This window comes from Diabrotica undecimpunctata, chromosome 8 (assembly GCF_040954645.1).
Source record: "Diabrotica undecimpunctata isolate CICGRU chromosome 8, icDiaUnde3, whole genome shotgun sequence".
NCBI lineage: Eukaryota > Metazoa > Arthropoda > Insecta > Coleoptera > Chrysomelidae > Diabrotica > Diabrotica undecimpunctata.
Window position 1 is genome coordinate 27,192,724 of NC_092810.1, and position 24,547 is coordinate 27,217,270.

The 24,547-nt window shown below is 34.1% G+C and overlaps 1 protein-coding gene across 1 annotated transcript in view; it reads left to right on the forward strand.

The window, feature by feature from the left end:
• LOC140448743 (uncharacterized) overlaps positions 1-24,547 on the forward strand; it is a 107,341-nt gene that overhangs the window by 61,414 nt on the left and 21,380 nt on the right. Inside the window, exons 13-15 of the mRNA XM_072541854.1 lie at positions 15,892-16,017; positions 23,002-23,149; positions 23,797-23,982. Coding sequence (XP_072397955.1) covers positions 15,892-16,017; positions 23,002-23,149; positions 23,797-23,982 — 460 coding nt within the window. The remainder of the gene's footprint in view (positions 1-15,891; positions 16,018-23,001; positions 23,150-23,796; positions 23,983-24,547) is intronic.

Genomic DNA, 24,547 nt, shown 5'->3' on the forward strand with positions numbered 1-24,547 from the left:
GATATACGCAATAGAAGCAGATTTTTCAAACTGTTATATTGATGGTATGAAACAAATTTGTAATAATAAACTATGTTAATTGTAGCAAACATAAAACTAGCTGGTTAATTAGTTTAACTAATATAGAAATAATTTAGATAATAATTTAGAAAAGCAGTAAGAAAAGAATTGTATATGGTCGTAAATATAAAAACAATCAATTGACACAACTCAACACAATTATTAGCGGCAAATAATTTATTTAAATAATAATCACTTACCCTGTCATCATCATCAATCAGCCAATCCCGTCCACTGCTGGACATAGGCCTCCCCTCAGTTCTTTCCAGTGTTCTCTACACTGGGCCGCTTGTAGCCAGTTTCCCGCTACTCTTTTTATGTCGTCGGTCCATCTAGTCGGTGGTCGTCCTCGGCTTCTTTTATAATTTCTGGGCCTCCATTCCATAATTCGTCTTGTCCATCGTCCATCTTGTGTTCTGGCTAAGTGTCCTGCCCAGTTCCACTTAAGTCTCGTGGTTCTTTCGATGACGTCTTGAACTCCTGATCTTTGCCTGATTTGTCGGTTTGTTATGTGGTCTCTGAGGCTCACATTCAGCATTGCACGTTCCATGGCTCGTTGTGTAACTCTTAGTTTATTCGCAGATTTCTGCGTGAGTGTTAAAGTCTCTGCTCCATAAGTTTGTACAGGCAAAACACATTGGTTATAAACTTTTCGCTTGAGACACATGGGAATTGAACTTTTTAGAATATGGCTTAGTTTGCCAAATGCTGCCCATGTCAGGCCTATTCGCCTCTGTATTTCATTTGTTTGATTGTCTCTGTTTATTTTGATCTCGTGTCCCAGACATTTGTAAGTGTCTGTTTGTTGTATGGTATTATTGTCGATAGTTATATTTCCACTCATTACGAGATTTGTCATAAGTTTAGTTTTCTCAAAGTTTATCTTTAATCCTGCTCTTTCAGACAGACTTTTAAGCGAATGTAGCATAGAAACCGTATCCTGTAAGTTATCTGCGATTAATACGACATCATCTGCAAACCTCAGATGATTTAATCTTTCTCCATCTATATTGATGCCCATATCTTGCCATTGGGTGTTCTTAAATATTGACTCTAGAGCTGCCGTGAACAATTTTGGTGAAATATTGTCTCCTTGTCTTACTCCTCGACCTAAGCTGAATTTTTCTGTGTCTTCGTGTAGTCGTATACTTGATGTAGCGTTCTCGTAGATGTTTTTGATTAGTGACGTGTACCTGTAATCTATTCGGCTTTGATTTAGGGCTTCCAGTACGGTTTCAAACTCTACAGTATCAAAAGCCTTCTCGTAATCGACAAATGCAAGAACCAGTGGTATGTTGTACTCGATGCATTTTTCAATTAAGATCTTTATGGTGTGCAAATGGTCATTTGTGCCATATCCTCTCCTAAAGCCTGCCTGTTCTTTGGGCTGATAGAAATCTAGTTTAGGTGTTAGTCTCTTTGTTAAGATTTTCATAAAGAGTTTATACATATGTGTCAAGAGGCTGATGGGTCTATAATTTTCTAATTTAGTAATATCACCTTTTTTGTGTAACAAGACTATCACTGCATTGTTCCAGTCTTTAGGAATCGTACCCGCATGTAAGCATTTATTAAACAGTTCGCTTACTGATTTTAATTGAATTTCTCCTCCTGCTTTTATTGCCTCAATAACGAGTCCATCGTCACCAGGCGATCGATGGTTCTTCATTTCCTTTAAAGCTGATCTTACTTCTGACACAGTAATGGGTAAAAGTATTTCCGATCCCTGATTTATGAGAGTCTTTACTCGTGTCGGTAAATTTTCTTGTGATCTTTGGCTGGTATAGAGGTCTTTATAAAACTCTCTAGTTATTTTCAGAATGTTTTGTTTATCTGTTGTTGCCTTTCCGTCTTTATCTTCTAGCTTGTATATTTCTTTTTTACTTCGTGTGAGTTCTCTTTTCATTATCTTTAAACCTTTGTTCTTTTCTACTGTTTGAGTAATTACATTAGTATTATATCTTCTTATATCTCTTCTAATATCCGCTGAAATTCTTTTATTTAGTTTCCTTAGACTTACCCTGTATTGTTGCAAAAAATGACTGGATTCGTGAAAGGAACTGAAGAAATGCGATTTTGTCATACATGTAGTAAAAATAGACGTTTCGCGTTCATTTCGCGGCGACTTGAATTCTGGCCGCATCTTAAGGGTTGAGGCACCATTTAAGTCTGATGTGTGGGATTAACCAAAATTTTGAATCATACACCTACGTATCGAAGCAATAAGAATCAAAACCACTTACAGGTTGATAACATTAGAATTTCGTAATGAAAATTTTGAATGATTTTTCTTAAGAAATGTTTAAGGGTATATAGGCTATAATGCTGTTATAAAATGTATACAGTGCTAGTCAAAAGTCTGTTCCCCCTCGTTTTTTTTTGAACGGTTATACTTATAATACTGAAATTTGGAGAGGTAATAAACAGACGCAGGCTTCTTAACTAGTTATAACAAGTGACGTAATAGTGACAGATGACATTACAGCTCCACTGTGACAGATTATTTTAAATAGGTCCTTATGGCAAGTGATACCTCGTTTGAAAGGTACTGAAAATACCTATTCAACTAATTTTATTTGAGTTTAAGCTCATTTTGATGAATAAATTAAATAAATTCTAAAATTGTAGTTTCTCATTTAATTAATAAATATTAAAACCTCCGCCTCTGGTTACTTGCCAAAAAGTTGACGTTTTTCAATTCTATAATTGTTTTTACGTCAACGTCAACTTTTTTGACAATTAAGCAGAAGCGAACGTTAGAATATGTATTAATTAAATGCTAAACTACAATTATTTTAATATACCTATTTAATCATACTAATTTTGTTAGGATTTAAGGTTAATTTTGACGAATAAATTAAATAAATACTAAAATTCTAGTTTGGCAATAAATTAATAAAAATTCTAACGTCCGCCTTGAGTTATTTGTCAAAAAAAAGTTGTCAATTCTTTAGTTGTTTTTAGTTTGCAGAAGCGTTTATAGCTCAATATTTAGTTTCTGTTTTTGCTTAGTTTAGCCAATTCAAGTTTAGTAAGGTATATTTAGTTAGTTGTTCTTACTTAATTTTTAGTTTAGTTATTGTTTAACGAGACGTTTAAATTTTTACAAAGGCAGAATGGTACGTACTGTAGCCGTCAAAGTAGCAGCTGTGTTAGTAATTGGTGAATATGGAAATAATTTACATGCAGCGGAACGGCTTTTTAATGAGAGGTGCCCCGATCGCCCTATATCGAGAGCTCATTTGAGAAGTCTAAGCTTAAGCTTCATGAGAAGTTTAAAAAAACAGGTAGTGTTCAAAATGTCAAACGATCATGGTCGACCAACAATTAGTGATGACAAAAAAATTGACATAATTCCAGTAATGGTAGTGAACCCTACTTCTTCTACAGCCCAAGTTGCATCTATCTATGGAATCAGTCAAAACACAGTACACCAAGTGTTGGCTGAAAACAAATTTCATCCATACAAATTAAAAATTGTGCACCAACTTTCAGATGATGACCCCGACCGAAGACTAGAATTATGTGAAAATATGTCCAATAAAATTAACCAACAGGAAATGTTAACACACACAATGTGAGGTACTGGAGTGACAAAAATCCTCACGTCTTTCGTGAAACACATACTTAATTTCCAAAAAAAAATAAATGTTTGGGCAGGTATTTTGGGAAACCACATAGTTGGGCCTGTTTTTCTCAATACTAACTTAAACTGTAAAGTGTATCTAGAGATACTACAAAATGCAATCGATCCGATTATACTTAAAATCCTGGAGGATAATCCAGATGAATTCGGCAACTTGGGAATAACGCTTCAACAAGATGATGCTCCTGCACACCATAATGGTGCAGTAAGAAGTTACCTAGTAGAGGAATATCGTGGTAGATGGATTGTACGCCGAGGTATGATAGAATGGCCAGCTTGGTCAACGGACCTCACACCATTAGATTGTTTTCTGTAGGGATACTTAAACTCTAAAGTTTACGCTACAGCCCCCGATAATATTGACATTTTGAAACGAGTTGTTGAAAAATGCAGGGCAATTGCCCCTGACACATTTGAACGAGTACGGCAAGAGTTTAGAAATAGGATGCATTACTGCCAGGAAGTAGATGGAGCACATTTTGAACACTTACCGTAAGAACTGGTTGTTAAATATCAATTAATTAAATAAGAAGCTACAATTTTAGTATTTATTTAATTTATTCATCAAAATGAGCTTAAACATAAACAAAATTATAGGTTGTTCAATATCTTTTAAACGAGGTATCACTTGCCATAAGGTCCCATTTAAAATTATCTATCACAGTGGCGGTGTAACGTCATCTGTCACTATTACGTCACCTGTTATGACTAGTTGAGAAGCCTACGTCTGTTTATTACCTCCCTCCAAATTTCACTGTTATAACAATAACCGTTCAAAAGATACGAGGGAAAAACGGAATTTTGACTAACACTGTAAATAGATTAGCAATTTTGACGTGAGACATTTAAAGATATTAAAAAAAATTAAATTAGCAATTAAATAAGGTCAAATTATGTTAAAAATTGGAGTATGGAAACTAGAAATATAGAAAGGACAAATAAAGAGAGAGAAGAATAGAGAAAAGTAGTGAAAACAGCGAAGTCATACCAGAAACTGTAAAACCAAACCCAGAATGGGATGATATCCCACACAAAAAGGATCTTCAAGTAAAAGCAGCTTCAGCTTCTTCGGGAGCGTATAGCTGGTATATATATATATATATATATATATATATATATATATATATATATATATATATATATATATATATATATATTGTTATGCTATTTTAATTGTATTATCTTGCTTACTTAGGAAAAATCCTGTCTATATTTATTAAATGAACTAATCTCCAATTAATCACAATAAATCAGCATTAATTAATTACAATCTCAGGCTATTTAAATTGTACGATTTACCTTTGATCGTGGATTCAAAATATTTTCCAATTGGCGTCCTAATCGGGATAGGTAATATGACCTGAATAAAATACATAGAATTTCAACTGAACTATATGTGAGATGTCCTTTATTTTAATGAAATTTTATATAACAATCAATCCTGTAATATTTGCAATATACTAACTTTAAATATATGAGAAGTTGTTTTCTATCATGGACCCAAATGTTATTTTACATTGATTTTTAATATGTGTTATAACTAAGCTCTTTTTATAATTCCTTTTTTTTTTAAGTGATCGCAAAATTAACTGTCTCTATTATTTATTCAATTTATTTAATTAATAAATGAAAATCACACTCCGGCTCTAATGAAATTTGACTGACCTTTCCTTCTCTGCCGTTGCAATTCTATGGCCACGCCACAACAAAAAAATCCTTTCTCTGCTTCTGCTCCTATTGTGGTCCAGATGACGTACACCTTTCTCCTATCTGTCCTTGTATCTCCAAATGTTTCCGGCTTCGTCTGCTATTAATATTCTTAGGCCCTTTGGTTTTCTATCTCTCTGTACCCCGTTCCTCACACTGGTCAGCTTTTACACCGCAAATCAACACACCCGGTAAATTACGTCTTCGGGACTTCAAACAAACACAAATCACAAAGCTCCTTCCTTCTTGGACGACGAAAACTGACTAACCAACCTTTTTTTCTTCTCTCCTATCTCATAGCCAAAATCAACCTCCTTGCATTCAAAAATTGACCAATAAAAATCATCCACCTCTTGTGACGTATATCGTTGCCACCCAACTCTCTCTATAAAACGTCATTCGGGTTATTCCAGAAAACAAACCTTCTTTAATTATTCTAACTAAATCTATCTGCTTTACAAATATTTCTTACTAATAGCTACAAACGATACCTGTTTCTCAATTCAATGTCTTTTGTTAATAAACTTTTACCGATATAATCTTTCGGGGAGAAAACCACCGCAAATCCCGGTCTATTGTTCAACACTTTATATATACACTTTTATTCCGGGTAAAACCATTCCACAATACCCGACTTATTTAAATTTCTTATCGATAATATTTGAAAGTCTTGTCTCTGAGGCCTAATGAACAATTCTTCGAACAGCTTAAAATACATATTTTGTCTTATACAGGATGTTTGAAAATTCATATGCCCGTGTCTTTATTAAATATCAATAATTTTAATTTTTATTTAAGTAATAAAATTTGTATATCGGTTTTTTATTGCTTATGGACATTCAAAAGTACAACAAATCCCCGCCTTTGTAATCGATAAAATTTATCAATTTATGCAACTAAATTTTCTCGAGGCAAAATAAACGCACTTCCTGTATGCTATCTGTACTTATGCTACGTATTATCCTATCCTACTATCTACTTTATACAAATTTAAATCTTCATTCGTGATATTTATATACATCATGGATATTATAAATACCTCTGATCTTTTCAGAATACATATGTTTCAACTCATAGCTGTTTACTCCATCTTCGTTGTTTACTATGTATGGCCCTTCGAAAACAGGCATCAATTTTGCGCAAATACCGGTCTGAAGATTTGACACTCTTAATGCTCTTACCATTACTTTGTCACCCTTTTGGAAAGTTACTGGTCTTCGTTTCCTATTATGACCCTGTCTCTGGATGTATTTCTCATTGCTTCTTCTTAATCTCCTCTGAACGGTTTCTATAACCTGTCGATACTCTCTTTGTTCTGGATCTTCCCACGGTCTTATCGGCATGACGCCTTTCATGATGTATTCTGGTGTTTCTTTCGTTACTGTACTTGGCATGGAATTTAGGTACATCTCTATTTCTCCCAATTTTCTGTCCCATCGCCGATGTTGACCATCCGTTGCAATACGAAGAAATTTCGTTACCTCTTGTATAAATCGCTCAGAAGGATTACTTTGGGGATGCCTGATGCTTACAAAGTTCGTCTCGATTCCCCGTTCTCTAAGCTGTCCCTTGAAACGATCATTTCGGAAGTACGTTGCATTGTCTAGTAAAATTTTTCTTGGGGTTCCTACCGTAGCGATGAAATTGTCTATTTTTCTCAATATTTCTTCCCCTTTTGTGGTGCGGCAACTATATAATTTTACGTATTTTGAGAACACATCCACCATCACCAGAATATGCTTGTTCCTTTGCGTGGTCACAATTAGATCGCTTAACATGTCGATGGCTATAATGTCCAGGTTGTTCCGGGATACAATGCTCTTTGCAATATTTTCGTTTTTAAAATTCCTGCTCTTGTATTTCTGGCATACTTCGCATTTCTGTGTGATCTCTTTTGCAATGCGGTAATCTTGTCGACTGATGTAGTTTTCCCTAAATACAAGCCATACCTTTCTACTGCCAATATGTCCATTTTCCTCGTGTAGTTTCTTGATGATTCTTTCTGCCAATGTCGGTGTCACTAAATATAATTCCTTTCCGTCTATTCTCTTAAAAAATATCTCGTTTTCTAGCTCTGCTCTTCTCTTTTCTCTTTCTTCTAGGCCTTCCTGGTCGGTCCTTATCTCATTTAACGAAAATATCCCTTCGTCTTGTGTCAGTATATTCAATCCCACATGTAATGTAATTGTCTCCTTTTTTCCTGTATCTTCGTCCCGTGTTAAAGCGTCAGCTATTATGTTGTCTTTCCCTTTGATGTATCGAAATTGGAAATCATACTCTTGTAAGAGCAGAATGCCTCTGTGTATTCTGTTATTTACCAATCGATTCTTCATGATGTGTATCAATGCTGCATGATCCGTTTCGATGGTGAATTTAGCTCCCAATAAGTAAAACCTTAATTTGTTTACGCAAAATAGTACACTGGCGAATTCCAACTCGGTGACACTGTATTTTTTCTCATGTGTTTTAGTCACTCGAGATATAAAACATATCGGAACCTCTTGGCCGTTTTGTATTTGCGACAACACTCCTGCAAATTTCTGTATCGACGCATCCGTACGGAGTATAAACGGCAAATTGTAAATAGGGTGATATATTTTTGTTCCTTTAACAAATTCTTGTTTCAATATTTTGAAAGCTTCCTCCTGTTCTTCTTTCCAATTCCATTTTGTCCCTTTCTTTAACAATTTTATTAAAGGAATTTCTTTTTGGCTTAAATCGGGAATTAATTTCTTGAAATAATTTATCGTACCGAGAAACCCTCGCAATGTTTTTAGATTTGTTGGTCTTGGGTATTCGTCGATGAGCTTTACTCTGTCCTCGGCTAGACTTACAGTTTCGGTGTCAAGTTTGAAACCCAAATAAATCACTTCCTTTTGAAAAAATTGACATTTTTCAATGTTTAGTTTTAATCCCGCTGTGTCCAATTCTTTCAAAATTATTTTGATATGTTCCACATGACTCTGCATATCTTGTGAAAAAATTAATAAATCGTCGATGTAATGGACGATGAACTCTTCATGGTGATTCAAAATGGTATGCAAAGCTCGTACAAGTGCTGCACAGGCGCTTTGTAATCCAAACGGAACTACCTTAAATCGGTATACTATACCATCAATTGAAAAGGCAGTGTAGTTTCTACACTTTTCAGCCAAAGGTATTAACCAAAAACTATGCTTTAGATCAATTTTTGAGAAAATATGTGATCCCGTGATCCTTCCAAAAATGGCCTCGATATTTAACGGTGATTCATATTGTGATACTGTGTGTTGGTTGATATTTCGGGCATCTAAACAGAGTCTTAACTCTCCACTGCTCTTCTTCACTATCACAATTGGGTTAATATAGGGTGAGTCACATCTCTCAATGATTTGATCTTCCAACATTTTTTTGATTTCTTGCTTTACTTCTTGCCGATACTTATAAGGAATTGGATAAGTCTTTGATCGAAAATTTCCCAAGTTTTTCACCTCAAATGAGTGCTCGTATTTTGTGGCCACTCGGTTTTCCTCATTTATCAGCGTTTCATAGTCTCTTAAAATTATACGCAAATCATTTTCTTTGCCTTCTCCACATATCAATTTTTTTTCTCTCCCATCAAATTTTTCGCACATATTCACCGTGTACTCCGTGTCTTCTTCAAACACCACTGTCTCCATTGTGTCCTCTTCATTTTCCTTTGTTTTTTTTGTTGGGCTCGTCTCTTCTTTTGAGGAATCCCAAGTTTTGCTTTCATTTCTTGTCAAAATTTTTCCATCTTCTTCTCCTGAGCTCGTCTCATCTTTTGAGGAATCCCAGGTTTTTTTTTCTTTGATCTTTTTCAGACCTTTTCCCCTCTTTCTTCCCTTTCCTTTCTTCGTCGCCAGGTTCATTTCCACCGTTTGTTCTTTCTCTGATTCGTCCGTAATTTGTTTCTCTTGTTCCTTATCCTGTTCTTCTTCTTTTTCCTTGGTTATTTTCATCGTATTGGTTTTGAAGTCGATCACTACATGTTTTTCCGTTAATTCGTCAACGCCTACAATCATGTCATGTGACATATTCGGCATTATTACACATTGAAGTGCATACATATTTTTTTTTCAATCGTACCATTACTCGTATACCTTCATTTATTGTTGCCAATGTCCGTTTATTTGCGCCCACTAAATTCACCCTAGGTATTTTATAAATTAGACTTGTTAAATTTACTTCTTCGATTAATTTTCTGTTGACCAGTGTTATTTCAGAGCCTGTGTCTATCATAATTTTAATTGGTTTCTCATTTATAAATCCATCCACAAATTTTAAATTAACTCCATTTCTCTTTTCATTGTTTCCTGCTAGTTTAATAAATTCCTTGGGGTGACAAAAAATTCCTGTTTGTTTCTTCGTTTTTAGTGAGCGCCTTCTTGAAAACACGCCTGTTGTTCTTCTGTGTTTTCTCTCCCGTCATCTTCTCTCTCATATTCATTTTCTTCTCTTTGCATATTATTTATTTCTCTTCTGTTCTCTTTTGGTCTATCATTCCCGTATCGATTACCGCGAGATTCCTGTTCATTCCGTGGGTTATTGTATCTGTTTCCTTGGTATGGGCGGTTATTTCTACTCTGATTTTCCCGATCTCTGTTTTCATTCCATCTCTGGGTTCTGGGTTCATAATTCTCTCTTCCGTTCGGTCTATTTTCATATCCCCGTCTAGGTATGAATTCTCGTCTTGTATAATCTCTTCTAAAATTTTGACCTCTATCTCTATATTCTTGGTTTTCTCTTTGTCTATAATTTTCTTGCGGTCTTCTTTCTCTTCTCTCATGCCTACGTGATTCTCTCATTTGCAAAAATTGACATAAGCTGTCAATGTCCTTGTAATTTTGGAGATTTATGTGGTCTTCCAAGGTATCTTCAAAATGTCGCGATATCAACTCTACCAATTGTTCTGATGAATAATTATATTGCAAATGTTTTGCATTATTATAGAGTTGTAATGCGTACATCTTTTCTGATACGCCCATCCTCTCATGGTATTTTCCATTTTGTAACTCTTTATTTACTTGTAGTTGCTGGATTTTTCCCCAGAAATAATTTAAGAATCTTCTCTCAAAATCTTGCCAGTTGTCCAATTCTTCTTCCTTGCTGACAAACCAAAGATTTGCCTCTTCTTTGAGATGGTTTCTGATGGTTTCCTTTGCTGTTGCAAACGGTCCTATGTATTTGACTTTTTCCTTTAGGTTATTTATAAAAGGCACTGGGTGTATTTTCCTTATATCCCCGCCAAATCGTACTTTTACGTCTTCTGTGCTATGTACGATGACTTCCTTTCTTTCTACTCCTCTTATCTCCATCTCTGCAATTTGTTTAAATCTCCTTTCCGTTTCTTTCCGGTCTTCTTGTAGCGCATTTTCAAATTTTATTTCTATCTGTTCTAATTCCCTTTTTTGCATACTCTGAATATCCTTCATTTTAGTTTCGATTTCTTCTCTCTGCAATTCTATTTTCCTCTCTGTTTCTTCCCTACTTCTTTCTAAATAGACTTTTATTTCGTTTTCATATTTGTCCATACGCGTTTCCATTTTTTGTTCCATTTTTCTTTGGTTTTCTTCCAAATTGTCCAATTTTTGTTCCGTTCTTTGTTGTGATTCATCCATTATGTGTTTTGTTTCCAGTTGATTTTTATCCATTTTTTGTGACGATTCTTGTATTTGTTGTGTCTGTATTTGCATCATAGCTAATAATTTTTCTAACATCCCTGTTTCTTTTCTTTCCTCCATTATTGTAGCATTTCCTTCATTATCCGATCCTTCATCAATAATTGTTTCCTCTTCTATCTTATCCTCTTTCCTTTCTTGCGTTTTGCTTTGACTCCTTGTGGTCGACATGTTCGTTAGATTATTTATCCCCGCCAAATATGAAACTTTGAAATTTGTGCAATAATATCCCCGCCAAATATAAAATTCTACTGGTCTGTTGCAACAAACGGGACTTTTGCTGTTCAAATGTAATAACTCTTGAGTACGAGTATCAAATTTCAATATCCCACAAATAAATCAAATGGTAAAATATCAAATGTCAAAATCAATCAAATCATTCAAGTATGGTAAAATTATCAAATTTAAATATCACACAAATAAATCAATTATGGTAACCTATAAATTGTCAATATCACGGATAAATCAATTATGGTAAATTGTATCTTAAAAAAAATATATAATCTTTATGTCCTCAATTTTTACATAATATTTCACTTTATCCCCGGCATATAAACTTTCAAATATCTGCTCGTCTACTCCTATCCTTTCAAATTTGCCAACTAGAAATATTTTTCAAAGCTTTACACGTTGGGGGCCATTTTGTTATGCTATTTTAATTGTATTATCTTGCTTACTTAGGAAAAATCCTGTCTATATTTATTAAATGAACTAATCTCCAATTAATCACAATAAATCAGCATTAATTAATTACAATCTCAGGCTATTTAAATTGTACGATTTACCTTTGATCGTGGATTCAAAATATTTTCCAATTGGCGTCCTAATCGGGATAGGTAATATGACCTGAATAAAATACATAGAATTTCAACTGAACTATATGTGAGATGTCCTTTATTTTAATGAAATTTTATATAACAATCAATCCTGTAATATTTGCAATATACTAACTTTAAATATATGAGAAGTTGTTTTCTATCATGGACCCAAATGTTATTTTACATTGATTTTTAATATGTGTTATAACTAAGCTCTTTTTATAATTCCTTTTTTTTTTAAGTGATCGCAAAATTAACTGTCTCTATTATTTATTCAATTTATTTAATTAATAAATGAAAATCACACTCCGGCTCTAATGAAATTTGACTGACCTTTCCTTCTCTGCCGTTGCAATTCTATGGCCACGCCACAACAAAAAAATCCTTTCTCTGCTTCTGCTCCTATTGTGGTCCAGATGACGTACACCTTTCTCCTATCTGTCCTTGTATCTCCAAATGTTTCCGGCTTCGTCTGCTATTAATATTCTTAGGCCCTTTGGTTTTCTATCTCTCTGTACCCCGTTCCTCACACTGGTCAGCTTTTACACCGCAAATCAACACACCCGGTAAATTACGTCTTCGGGACTTCAAACAAACACAAATCACAAAGCTCCTTCCTTCTTGGACGACGAAAACTGACTAACCAACCTTTTTTTCTTCTCTCCTATCTCATAGCCAAAATCAACCTCCTTGCATTCAAAAATTGACCAATAAAAATCATCCACCTCTTGTGACGTATATCGTTGCCACCCAACTCTCTCTATAAAACGTCATTCGGGTTATTCCAGAAAACAAACCTTCTTTAATTATTCTAACTAAATCTATCTGCTTTACAAATATTTCTTACTAATAGCTACAAACGATACCTGTTTCTCAATTCAATGTCTTTTGTTAATAAACTTTTACCGATATAATCTTTCGGGGAGAAAACCACCGCAAATCCCGGTCTATTGTTCAACACTTTATATATACACTTTTATTCCGGGTAAAACCATTCCACAATACCCGACTTATTTAAATTTCTTATCGATAATATTTGAAAGTCTTGTCTCTGAGGCCTAATGAACAATTCTTCGAACAGCTTAAAATACATATTTTGTCTTATACAGGATGTTTGAAAATTCATATGCCCGTGTCTTTATGAAATATCAATAATTTTAATTTTTATTTAAGTAATAAAATTTGTATATCGGTTTTTTATTGCTTATGGACATTCAAAAGTACAACAATATATATATATATATATATATATATATATATATATATATATATATATATATATATATATATATATATGATGCTCCTGCACACCATAATGGTGCAGTAAGACGTTACCTAGTAGAGGAATATCGTGGTAGATGGATTGTACGCCGAGGTATGATAGAATGGCCAGCTTGGTCAACGGACCTCACACCATTAGATTGTTTTCTGTAGGGATACTTAAACTCTAAAGTTTACGCTACAGCCCCCGATAATATTGACATTTTGAAACGAGTTGTTGAAAAATGCAGGGCAATTGCCCCTGACACATTTGAATGAGTACGGCAAGAGTTTAGAAATAAGATGCATTTCTGCCAGGAAGTAGATGGAGCACATTTTGAACACTTACCATAAGAACTGGTTGTTAAATATCAATTAATTAAATAAGAAGCTACAATTTTAGTATTTATTTAATTTATTCATCAAAATGAGCTTAAACATAAACAAAATTATAGGTTGTTCAATATCTTTTAAACGAGGTATCACTTGCCATAAGGTCCCATTTAAATTTATCTATCACAGTGGCGGTGTAACGTCATCTGTCACTATTGCGTCACCTGTTATGACTAGTTGAGAAGCCTACGTCTGTTTATTACCTCCCTCCAAATTTCACTGTTATAACAATAACCGTTCAAAAGATACGAGGGAAAAACGGAATTTTGACTAACACTGTAAATAGATTAGCAATTTTGACGTGAGACATTTAAAGATATTAAAAAAAATTAAATTAGCAATTAAATAAGGTCAAATTATGTTAAAAATTGGAGTATGGAAACTAGAAATATAGAAAGGACAAATAAAGAGAGAGAAGCATAGAGAAAAGTAGTGAAAACAGCGAAGTCATACCAGAAACTGTAAAACCAAACCCAGAATGGGATGATATCCCACACAAAAAGGATCTTCAAGTAAAAGCAGCTTCAGCTTCTTCGGGAGCGTATAGCTGGTATATATATATATATATATATATATATATATATATATATATATATATATATATATATATATATATATATATATATATATATATATATGTTAAAAATATTAGATTTACAGAAATAAAATATTCACGTAAGCACTTAATACTTTTGCAAACAAAGTAGCTATGCGAAGATGCAGGTGTGTTTGTTCTTACACCTTGTCCTGATGCCTTTGTTTCGCGCACCAGTCATAGGTCGCGGGGAACAAGTTTTGCCCTTACGGAAATAGGTTGATTTTTCCTTTTTGAAGGACCACCCAGAAAACTGGGACACATGAAAGTTTCGCAAAGAACGTTTTAACAAGTCTATTTAAACAATTACAACTACGTATTTTGGACGCCGATAACTTGCTTACGACAGCTGATTTACGAAATTTAGTCGTCTTGAATTTATATGCAGAAAAAACTAGATAACTTGTCGGTGATGCAATATTGACACGAACTAAGTAAATTTATTAATATTCCGACTGTGTTAAATTTTCGGAAGTATGGCTAGCGCGAACAAGAGCTTGGAGCTCACCCAATGCTGGATTCGAACTGATGTCAACTCGCCCCCTTAACTCACACTCGGCTCATAACGGTTTCTTAAAATTAAGAAATCGCCCTTCTGACCCTCGACGTATATAAAGGATCTATTTACATTTACATTACCTTTAACTTTTCTTTCATTGGTAAAACGACCAGAGAAAGTTATTTTTTAATTTTCCTTCCTGTTGGATTTTTTTGAATGACTCAAACCGATAATTTGAAAATTACTAATGATCGTTTCATTGTTATGATTCTTTGACGACTTTAGAAGATCATGTCTAGAAAGTTCCTTTGAATACAAGCTATCTGCGCCAGTGCAGATTATTAGATGATACAAAAGAATTTTACAAATCTAAACCTTAAAACTAATATACAGTGTGATATGATGATATGATACAAAATTGAATAAAAATAATAAATGTTGTTGTTACGCAACAGTGGCTTCAAAGATTTTGTATCAGTAGTACAAGAATGTTGCGTCGTTGCTCTGAAACTAAAGCAACACAGAGTATATTTTACTAAACACTTCCTTTCTAAACCAACTCCGACACTGTTAAAGTTATCGTCAATTATATTTTGCACAATATTTTTTTATTGCCTGTGTCTCAGCTGCCGACATTATTCAATTTTAATAATTACTTATACTTCCAATATAAGGCTGCTTCAACAGCCTTGTCTTTGCCATTAGGTAAAGGAGAGTTCAAACAATCAAGTTCTCAGTATTTTGTAACTCACCAGAGATCCATATGTCTTCGTGAATAACCATCTCTTTCAAAATTAGACTTACTTCGCGATTTGTCAGAACTAAGTCTATTGAGTGGCCTCTATATGGTAGATTATCGCATTTTTTTAATTTTGTTTTTAATTTACATTTAAATTTTCACCGCAATTGCGGCGCAAATAAGTTTCATAATGATTTTGCAGATTATCTTACATATTTATAAAGAATGGTTGTTGTTGTGGAGCTTCTGACTTAAATAATGATTCCTTTAGTACCTACGTTATAAATGGATGGATCAGTTGTTTAATTTTACTTAATTTTTCTTAAAACTGTTTAGTAAAAAAATATGCCGAGCCAAACACAATAGTATAATAGCTGAGGTAATACAGTACTTTTATAGGATAATGCAACCTAACAACCTAGCATATAACCCAACCATATATAATATATGATTGCCAGATAACAAAATTTAATAATATATTTAAACTTTTTAGCCCCCTACTCCAAAAACACCATGGGAAGGAGTATTGAATGCAACTGTTAGCTATAAAGTATGCCCACAAATTGGTGTTGAGGTAACTGTAGAGGATTGTCTTGTTTTAAATGTATATAGACCAGTGGTAAGTACATGTATATTTCTTATGGTGCCTATCCGTTACGGATGTTGGACACTAACATGGCTATTCTGACTTTGTTGACTGCTGCCCTGAAAAGTCCGGTAGTGGTTAAGTTAAACCATTTTCGCAGGTTATGCAGTCAGTATATTCTTCTTCGTCCTGAACCTATTTTCCCATGCACTTTAACTTGAAGTATGGTCCGAAGTAGGTCATCTCGTTGTTAATTGCGCATGATATGGCCCAAGTATTCTAGTTTGCGACGTTTTATGGTTACGACTAGTTTGCCATCTTTCCCCATTCTATGTAGTACTTCTTCGTTGGTAACTCTGTCTATCCAGGAAATCCTCAACATGCGTCTATAGCATCACATCTCAAATGCTTTGAGCCTCTTCAGTGATGCTTCAGTTAAGGTTCATGACTCCACGCCATATAAAAGAACGGAGAATACGTAGCATTTTAGTAAACGAACTTTTATTTCCAATTTTATATCGTGGCTGTTAAAGATTTTTTTCATTTTGACGAAAGCTGATCTTGCCTTCTCGATCCTTATCTTAATTTCCGTCGATTAGTCCTACTGTTCATTTAAGTTTGCACCCAGATAACAAAAGTTGGTGATTTGTGTTATAGGTTGTTGGTTAACTAGTAATTGACCAGGTGATATCCTATTTTTGCTTATATCCATGTATTTGGTTTTTTGATGTTAAAATCAAGCCCAAACCTGCTACTTACTTCTGTCACCCTGGAGACAAGTGTCTGCAGACCTTCAAGACTGTCTGCAAAAATTACAGTATCCTCAGCGTATGTTATGTTGTTCAATCGTTCTCCGTTTATAAGTATTCTCTCGTCTATGTCCGTTAGCGCTAGGTTCATAATATGCTCTGAATATGTATTGAACAATAATGGGGACAATATACATCCCTGTCATACTTTTTTTTATCTTTATGTCGTCTGTTAACTGATCGCCAACTGTAACAGCTACAGTTTGTTCGTAATAGATATTGTTTATTATACGGCGATCTCTGCTGTCTAGACCAATTGAATTTAATATTTTCATCAGTTCGTCATGTTTTATTCTATCGAACGCTTTCTGGTAATCAACAAAACACACATAAACATCATCGCATAACATAGGGCGACTTAATAAATAATTTGAACCACTGCTTTTATCACCACAATAAAGTCTTGAACATCGTTTAAGTACGTTTTTTTCAAGTAGATGAATATGATATAAAAATTATTCTAGTAGCTACCGAACAGTACTTTTATATATTAATAAAAACAAATAAATTTGATAATCCGAACAAATGAAAAATGACAGAAATTGAACCGGATGAAGAGAGCTCGATTGGTAAGTACATGTTCTTAAGGACTCGGTCACCACAGCTTGATAAAAGATGGTTTACATTTCACAATATCTATTTAAAGGCTACGATAAAATAGAAACATTAGAAACAAGAGGAAGAAATGGACCTGAAATTACCAAAGGTGAAATTGAAAAAGCATCAAACCGTAAAAAAGCTGATAAAGCCATGGTACCGGATAAAATTCCTACTTTACAACTTAGAGCTACAACTCTCAAGTCCTTTGCACAAATCTTTAGCAATATGTAAAAAACCATGCAGAAATCTAGAAGATTGGTTAACATTTACGTTTGTACCCGTCTTTAAATGCAACAACAGAATAATTTGGTTTTAGGAACGGTATGGAATGCCAAAATGTATGTAGTATCATTGAGCTCGTGCAAAAATGTCGCAATCAACAAAAAATCCATATTTATGATTCATAGATTATAAAAAGCCTTTGATAAAGTCAATCACGAAAAACGAATTAAACGTTTACGCAAAAATAATAAAGATTCCAATGATATAAACATAATACGCGAACTTTATTGAAACCTAAATGTATTTGTTAGAACGAAGAGACCATAAAAATTTACAGAGGAGTTAGACAAGGTTGTATACATCATCATCATCATCATTCTGGCTTTACAACCCTGCGTGGGTCCTGGCCTCATCAAGAATTTCTCTCCAGTCGTCCCTATCCATCGTCTTTCTACGCCAAGCACGTATTCCCATTATAGTTTGTCTTCTTTCGACATTATTATTCAACCAGTACTCAGAACAGATCTTTTCACGAGCTCAGGATGAGGCACGAGAAATTAATGTCAACGGAACAATTGGTAATTACATCCGAAATGCTGATATTACGGTTTTGATTGCCTTAAGTAAATCTATAAATATACCTTTAACAATAATGAAAAGAAAAGAAAAATAATGGTAATCATAAAAAATAATACTCGGAACCTAAACATACATATCACTAAATGACAAACTATTTGAACAAGATGAAAAGTTATAGAAGACAAAATAAATATCTAGAATGCTGGATACATGAGACGTTAGGCTCAGAACAAGAGGTAAGTGTAGAGTAGAACAGGCTAGAAACGTATTTCTAAAAATGAGACAATTTTTCAGCAACCAAGATCTAACTTTGTGACATCGCAGAATAAAATACTATATACACAGTATCCTAATACATCGCCTGGAATTTGACAAAGCTGGACGTTGACAATTAGTTCATTAAGACGCCTGAAAAATGCCTGAAAAACTTTGAGATATTTATATTTCACCGTATTTTAAAAAATCTATAGACTGACCATGTTAGAAATAATGAAGTTTTTAAAAGTGGAATCAGATTTTTACGACCTTTTAAAAGAAGTGTCAAATGGCCACCTTTGCTGTTTAAAAATATTGAGCTTTCACCAGATTGGAGTTCATCGAAATACAGAAACTTTGATAACATTACATATTGGACCAAGTTTAAAAAACGATGTGTTCCGGCTATTTTGTTTTATCATATATAATATCATGAGAGAAAATTTTGCCGGCAATATTTTCGACTAGTATGAAAGTTTGTTGCCTGGCAATTTTCGAGAATTAAATTTTGACAGTTAAATCACGAGACGTCAGTCGAGTGATTTTGTCGAAATTTCGTAAGCGAAAAAACAAACTTAAATAAAACCAGAAGAAAATTTTGCCGGTAAATAATTTTCTCTCGAATGATATTCGACTAGACTATTTCACGAGACAATTAATACACCATATCACAACGAAACATAATCTTTATTTGTTTGTTAACAATATTAACCCGGCGTCACCCAGGTGAAAAGTGTATGTATAATAACCCAAGGGAGGTATTATTGACCCCATTTTAAATTGATTGGAAAAACTTTTCGAACACGAATTTATTTTTTTAAATATCTTATTTGAGTATCTTATCTCTTATTTGACTAAAGTTTTCATAAATAACAGCAGTTTTTACTACTAGATTAAATTTGACCGCGTATTAGGTAAAATTTACAAAATAATAAAATTCCTACAAACAAAAAACACTAGATACATAAAAAATTCACAAACAAAAGATAATGATTCAAAATAAAAGATTTTCCAAAAAAAGTTTTTTCAAGAGGTTGAAATAAAAATATAAAGTAGCAGGACATTGGATATCCAAGCTTGAAAAAAGTTAGGAGTCCCAGAACTGGATACATTCGTCGCAAATGCGATGAAGGTGATCTAAACAATAAAAGTTTTGGCATTGATCGCACGTTTGTTTAGTTTTTCGGTCAGATTTTCTGGAACACTTTTGAGACCGTCCACTTCCCGTACGTTGCTTTTTCGGTGGAGCTTGGTCACTTTCTCCCAAAACTTGAACTATTTTGGATCGTAAATGTTTTGTAAGTCGCGGATTACTTTTTCGTTCTTCCATAATTGGCGTAACTAATGCTAATCCAAGATCTCCCAGGAATATACGACGTTTCTTTGAATAGTCACTAGTGTTTGTTCTGTAAATTACCTGGCTGTTGATTCCTGCTGTGTCCATTAGTGAAAAAAATATTCTTAGTGGCCACTTTCTACAATTATGAGCTACACTGTAACTTCCTGTCAACTCATCCCTGTATCAACCCCTCTTTTTGTTAAGTTATGGAAAATTATTATTTCCGGTAAAAGTTTCTCGCCGGTAGATTTCATCTACCGATGAAATAGATCTATTTCATCATCGTGATGAAGTGATGATAATAAAATCACGTTTTTCCCTTTTTTTGGTACAAAGGATACCATAGTTATATCTTCCTGAAATCCAAATACCGAGGACTTTGGTTGTCTGTTCTTAATCTGTATAAATTCTGGGGAAATCTTTCGCTTGTTTTTCCTCAGAGTTCCTACTGAAGTTAAACTATGTCATTTACGCAAAATTTTTACAAGTTCGTAAGAGGTATACCAATTATCGAAAGTGATAATTCGATTTTTACCAGAAATTGGTGCTATCAGTCTTTGCAATATCAATAGGTTTATTGCTTATTTGGTACGGCCTATCTGGCTGGGTCCCAACATAAATTTCCATATTAAAAACATAAAAAGTACGGGAGTCTACTAGGGCCTCAATTTTTATTCCGTATTTGGCGGGCTTGTTCGGAATATACTGCCGGAATGAGCAACGCCAACGAAAAGACTCTAACTTCTTGTCAATAGTTAAGTATTGTCCTGGCGAGTAAGCTTGTTGACAATTTTCGACAAATTTTTCAAAAACTGCCCTAATAGGAGCAAACTTATCAGACTGTTACCTTTCTTGTCGATTGTCTACATTATCAAAACGTAAGCATTGCAATAAAAATGTAAATCTATTGAGTGCCATCACTGAACGAAATATATCGATTCCTGTACCATTTGTTCGCCAAATGTCTTTTAGATTACGATGACCATTTCTATATACACCCGCTAGGTAGAGGAGGCCAAATAATGCATTTATTTCAACAATATTGGTCCTGCTACAATATGCTTTATCTTTGTAGCCTAACGCTTTTTTATCTAACAATACATTGGGGCATACCGTGATACTTTCAAGCATTTCTTAATAAAAAAAAAGAAGCCAGCAATCTAAAAGAGTCTTAGTGTATTTAGCATATTGTTTGGATCCTGGTAAGTTCAAAATTATGTTCTCTGCCCTCGTCCTTACTCCTTTATTACTATGGTGTTTTCTCCATTTTGTTTTGGAATCCCTACCTAAATAATAAGGATATTTTTTATCTTCTTTTCGCTTATTTTCAGATTCCAATACTTCTAGTTCCTCAATTTCTTTATTTTGTTCACCATCAGACTGATTACTTATGTAATCAATTTCGTTTTCATCGTCGGAGTCCATAATTTCGTACTCATCATCTTCGAGTTCCTGCCAAAGTGCCAATAGTTTGGCTTATTCTTTTTCGTAATTCATTCTAGCGAAAAAAGTTTATATGTACAACAAATAACGCCACCAATTAAAATTATCTTAGTTACTTTGCGAATTAAAATTGTGTCTTCGTCACCCAGGTGGGGCCTAATCGGATTGCAGAATACTGTACTCACTTTGACAATCAACTTACAACTGAAATTGGTTCAGATTCAGAATATCCAACGGCAACATGTTTTAGGAAGCTATAGGCAACCAATAAAACAACCGTGTATTAACCATAGAATTATGCTAGTTCTAAGTGTGTTGGGGGTACCATTAGACTCCACTTGGGTGACGCCGGGTTCAATGTACAATTAGTAGTTTCCAAATTCTTTTTTACCAAAGCATGATTTTTTGTATTATTAACTTGTAGCATTTGGGAACTCCAAGGTCCAGTTCATTTGTTGTTCTGAGATTTTCGAGCCACTTCTGGTGGTGACTGGAATCCAGCTGCAGATATGGTGTTAGAGAGCTTGTATTTGAATGACCCGTTAATTTAATTAACTCCTGTTTAAAAACACCTAGCTTAAACAAGGCTGACACAGCTGAAGATCGATGAGAATGGTTTGCTATTTTATGTTTTTTTGTGACTATTCCAATTTTTTCAGTTGACATTTTTGTCCACTTAGATACGGTGTTGATTCCAAGTGGACAGTTTTTGAGCCAAGATCCAACCTCCAGTTGGGTTGAACGATAAGAAAGAGTCTATCTGATAAAATCTTTGGTCCCCTTTTTTCCATTAATTTTAAAAATATTCTAACTGGGCATAAATTTTCGTTTTTAATGCATTTCTTACCAGTTATTTTCTGCTTGCCAAACTTTTCGAACCGCCTTGGTTTGTTTTGGAAAAAATTCTGTTGTATTCAATTCCGCCCGTAAATTCTCCGATAACATCAAATTGCTTCTGGAAAAAGTGAATCGTGCAGTTTACGGCCTCATTGCCTCTTCAAGCAAGTTCAGATGAGCAAAGGTAAAAAAACTTTTTTGTGTTTCATCGGGAGTTTCCTCGTCGTAGATGATTTTTAATAGTTCTTTGGTGGATAATGCTTTTGAATTGAGTTTTCTTTTTTCTTGAACACTTTAAATTTGCCTCCGCTTGGTATCTCTGGCAAATATTGCACATTTAAAAGATATATCTGTGAAAGGGTCGATTTTTATACCGAAGTTCATAAATTATTTTCTTGTACCATTTTTGCTGTGGTATTCCACATTGACTTTGAAGACGACTCTTTATAGTCTTCGCCATTGCCTTTTTTCATGTTAAAGGCATAATCCTCGAGAATTATTGCTAGTTCCGATATGGTAGTAAATCTTACAAGCGTAAAATTTTTCACCCGTAGGAACTCCGAAAATTGGGTCCAAATAGAGCTTCTGCACCTCTGCGTGTTCAATGAGACATTTTCCGAAGCCAATTTTTTTATTTCTTCACCTGAGGCATCCAAATCTTGATTTTTCGTCTGGATTCATTATATTTGTTCAAAATTAATTACACCTCAATGACGTTTGTCAAACTGACAACAATATAATTACCAGACACGTGGCGTTGCTACGACGTTTTATCAGTTAAAAATAGTCTAGTGAAAGAGTCTTTAAAATAAACGAGTTGACAGGAGAGGGGGTAACATTTTGTACTTTCAGTGTATAAAGTTTTTTTATGTTTGTAGTTATAATATAACTACAACTTTAATATATTAAGAATATATCCAAAACATTTTTTAGAATGCTACTGATCAAGAGCTATTACCCGTATTTTTCTGGATTCATGGAGGAAGTTTTACCAGTGGAGCTGGTAGCTTGTACGATCCTAAATTGTTGATTGATTATGATATTGTAATTGTAACAATTAATTATAGGCTAGGAGCTTTAGGTAAGCATTTGAGCATTATAAATTAATAACCAAACTATTCGCGATAGTAGAACTGTTTAAGGGGGCATTGTAGGGTAACTTTGTGACAAAAATGTCTATCAATTCATTGAGTCAAGTTAATGAATCATTTAGTAACTCGTTTGGCAGAAGTGTCATTGTGAATTGATATCAATTGTATTTTAAAATACATTTATTTTGCCATTTCGATTTCCTCTGCGTAAGTGGTTTTTAAAATGTCGAAGGAGAAATCGAAACATCAAAATAAATGCATTTTAAACTAAACATATGTTAAAATTTCACAAGAAAATAGCTACAGTAAAATTGTATGTAAGCAAAAGGGCTCTTCACTTGTTTTGAAAAACATTTTCATTAGTTAAGATCTCGGTAGCAGCTTCCTACATCACCAAGATGCATTTTGAACTTTTCCTTTTGAAGTGTACTAGCATGTTGATATAATTTTTGACATCATTAGAGCATTCATTAAGAAATTGATTAAAATTCGCATCGTCGCTGCTTGACTTAATTATTTTATATTTATATTTATAAATCTTATGTAAAATATTAATATTGATCAATAATTATAAATTTTAGTTTTACTTGACATTGACTGGATTTTAATATAATTCATGTTAAATTTTTTATTGCAGGATTTTTGACAACCCTTGATGATAATATTCCCGGAAACTTAGGTCTTAAGGATCAACTTCTTGCTCTTCAGTGGGTACACGATAACATTAAGGCCTTTGGAGGCGATCCCAAACAAGTTACAGTGGGTGGTGAAAGTGCTGGAAGCATGTCTGCCGGATTTCATTTGCTTAGCAGATTGGCCCATGGTATGTACATCATTATCTACTGCATACATGAGCATCCTTCTATATTATAACTTAAGACTTACAAAGTGTATTTAAAAAGTAGCAAAACTTGCTAATATTTGGATTCCTGATGGATTCTTAAGAAAATTTGTGAATAAAACTGTTTTTGAATATAGCAATTAATCTACATAAGTAACATTAGAATATACAGGATGCGGCACTACTACGTGTGGGGGATAATTACATTCTGGGTTTGGTTTTATAGTTTCTGGAGTAACGCTCCCTAAGTAGTTTCCACTACTTTTCTCAATTGTTCTCTCTTTTTGATTGTTCTTTCTTCTTCTTCTTCTTCCTTTGCCCTATCCGTTTCGGACGTTGGTTATTAACAAGGCTATTTTGACTTTGTTTACGGCACCTCTGAACAGTTCGGTTGATGTTAGTCCGAACCATTGTCGCAGGTTATGCATCCATGAGTGTCGTCTTCTTCCCGGTCCCCTCCTACTGTCGATTCTTCCTTGGACTATTAACTGTAGCAGCCGGTACTTAGTATGCCTCATGACATGTCCGAAGTACTCAAGCTTCCGTT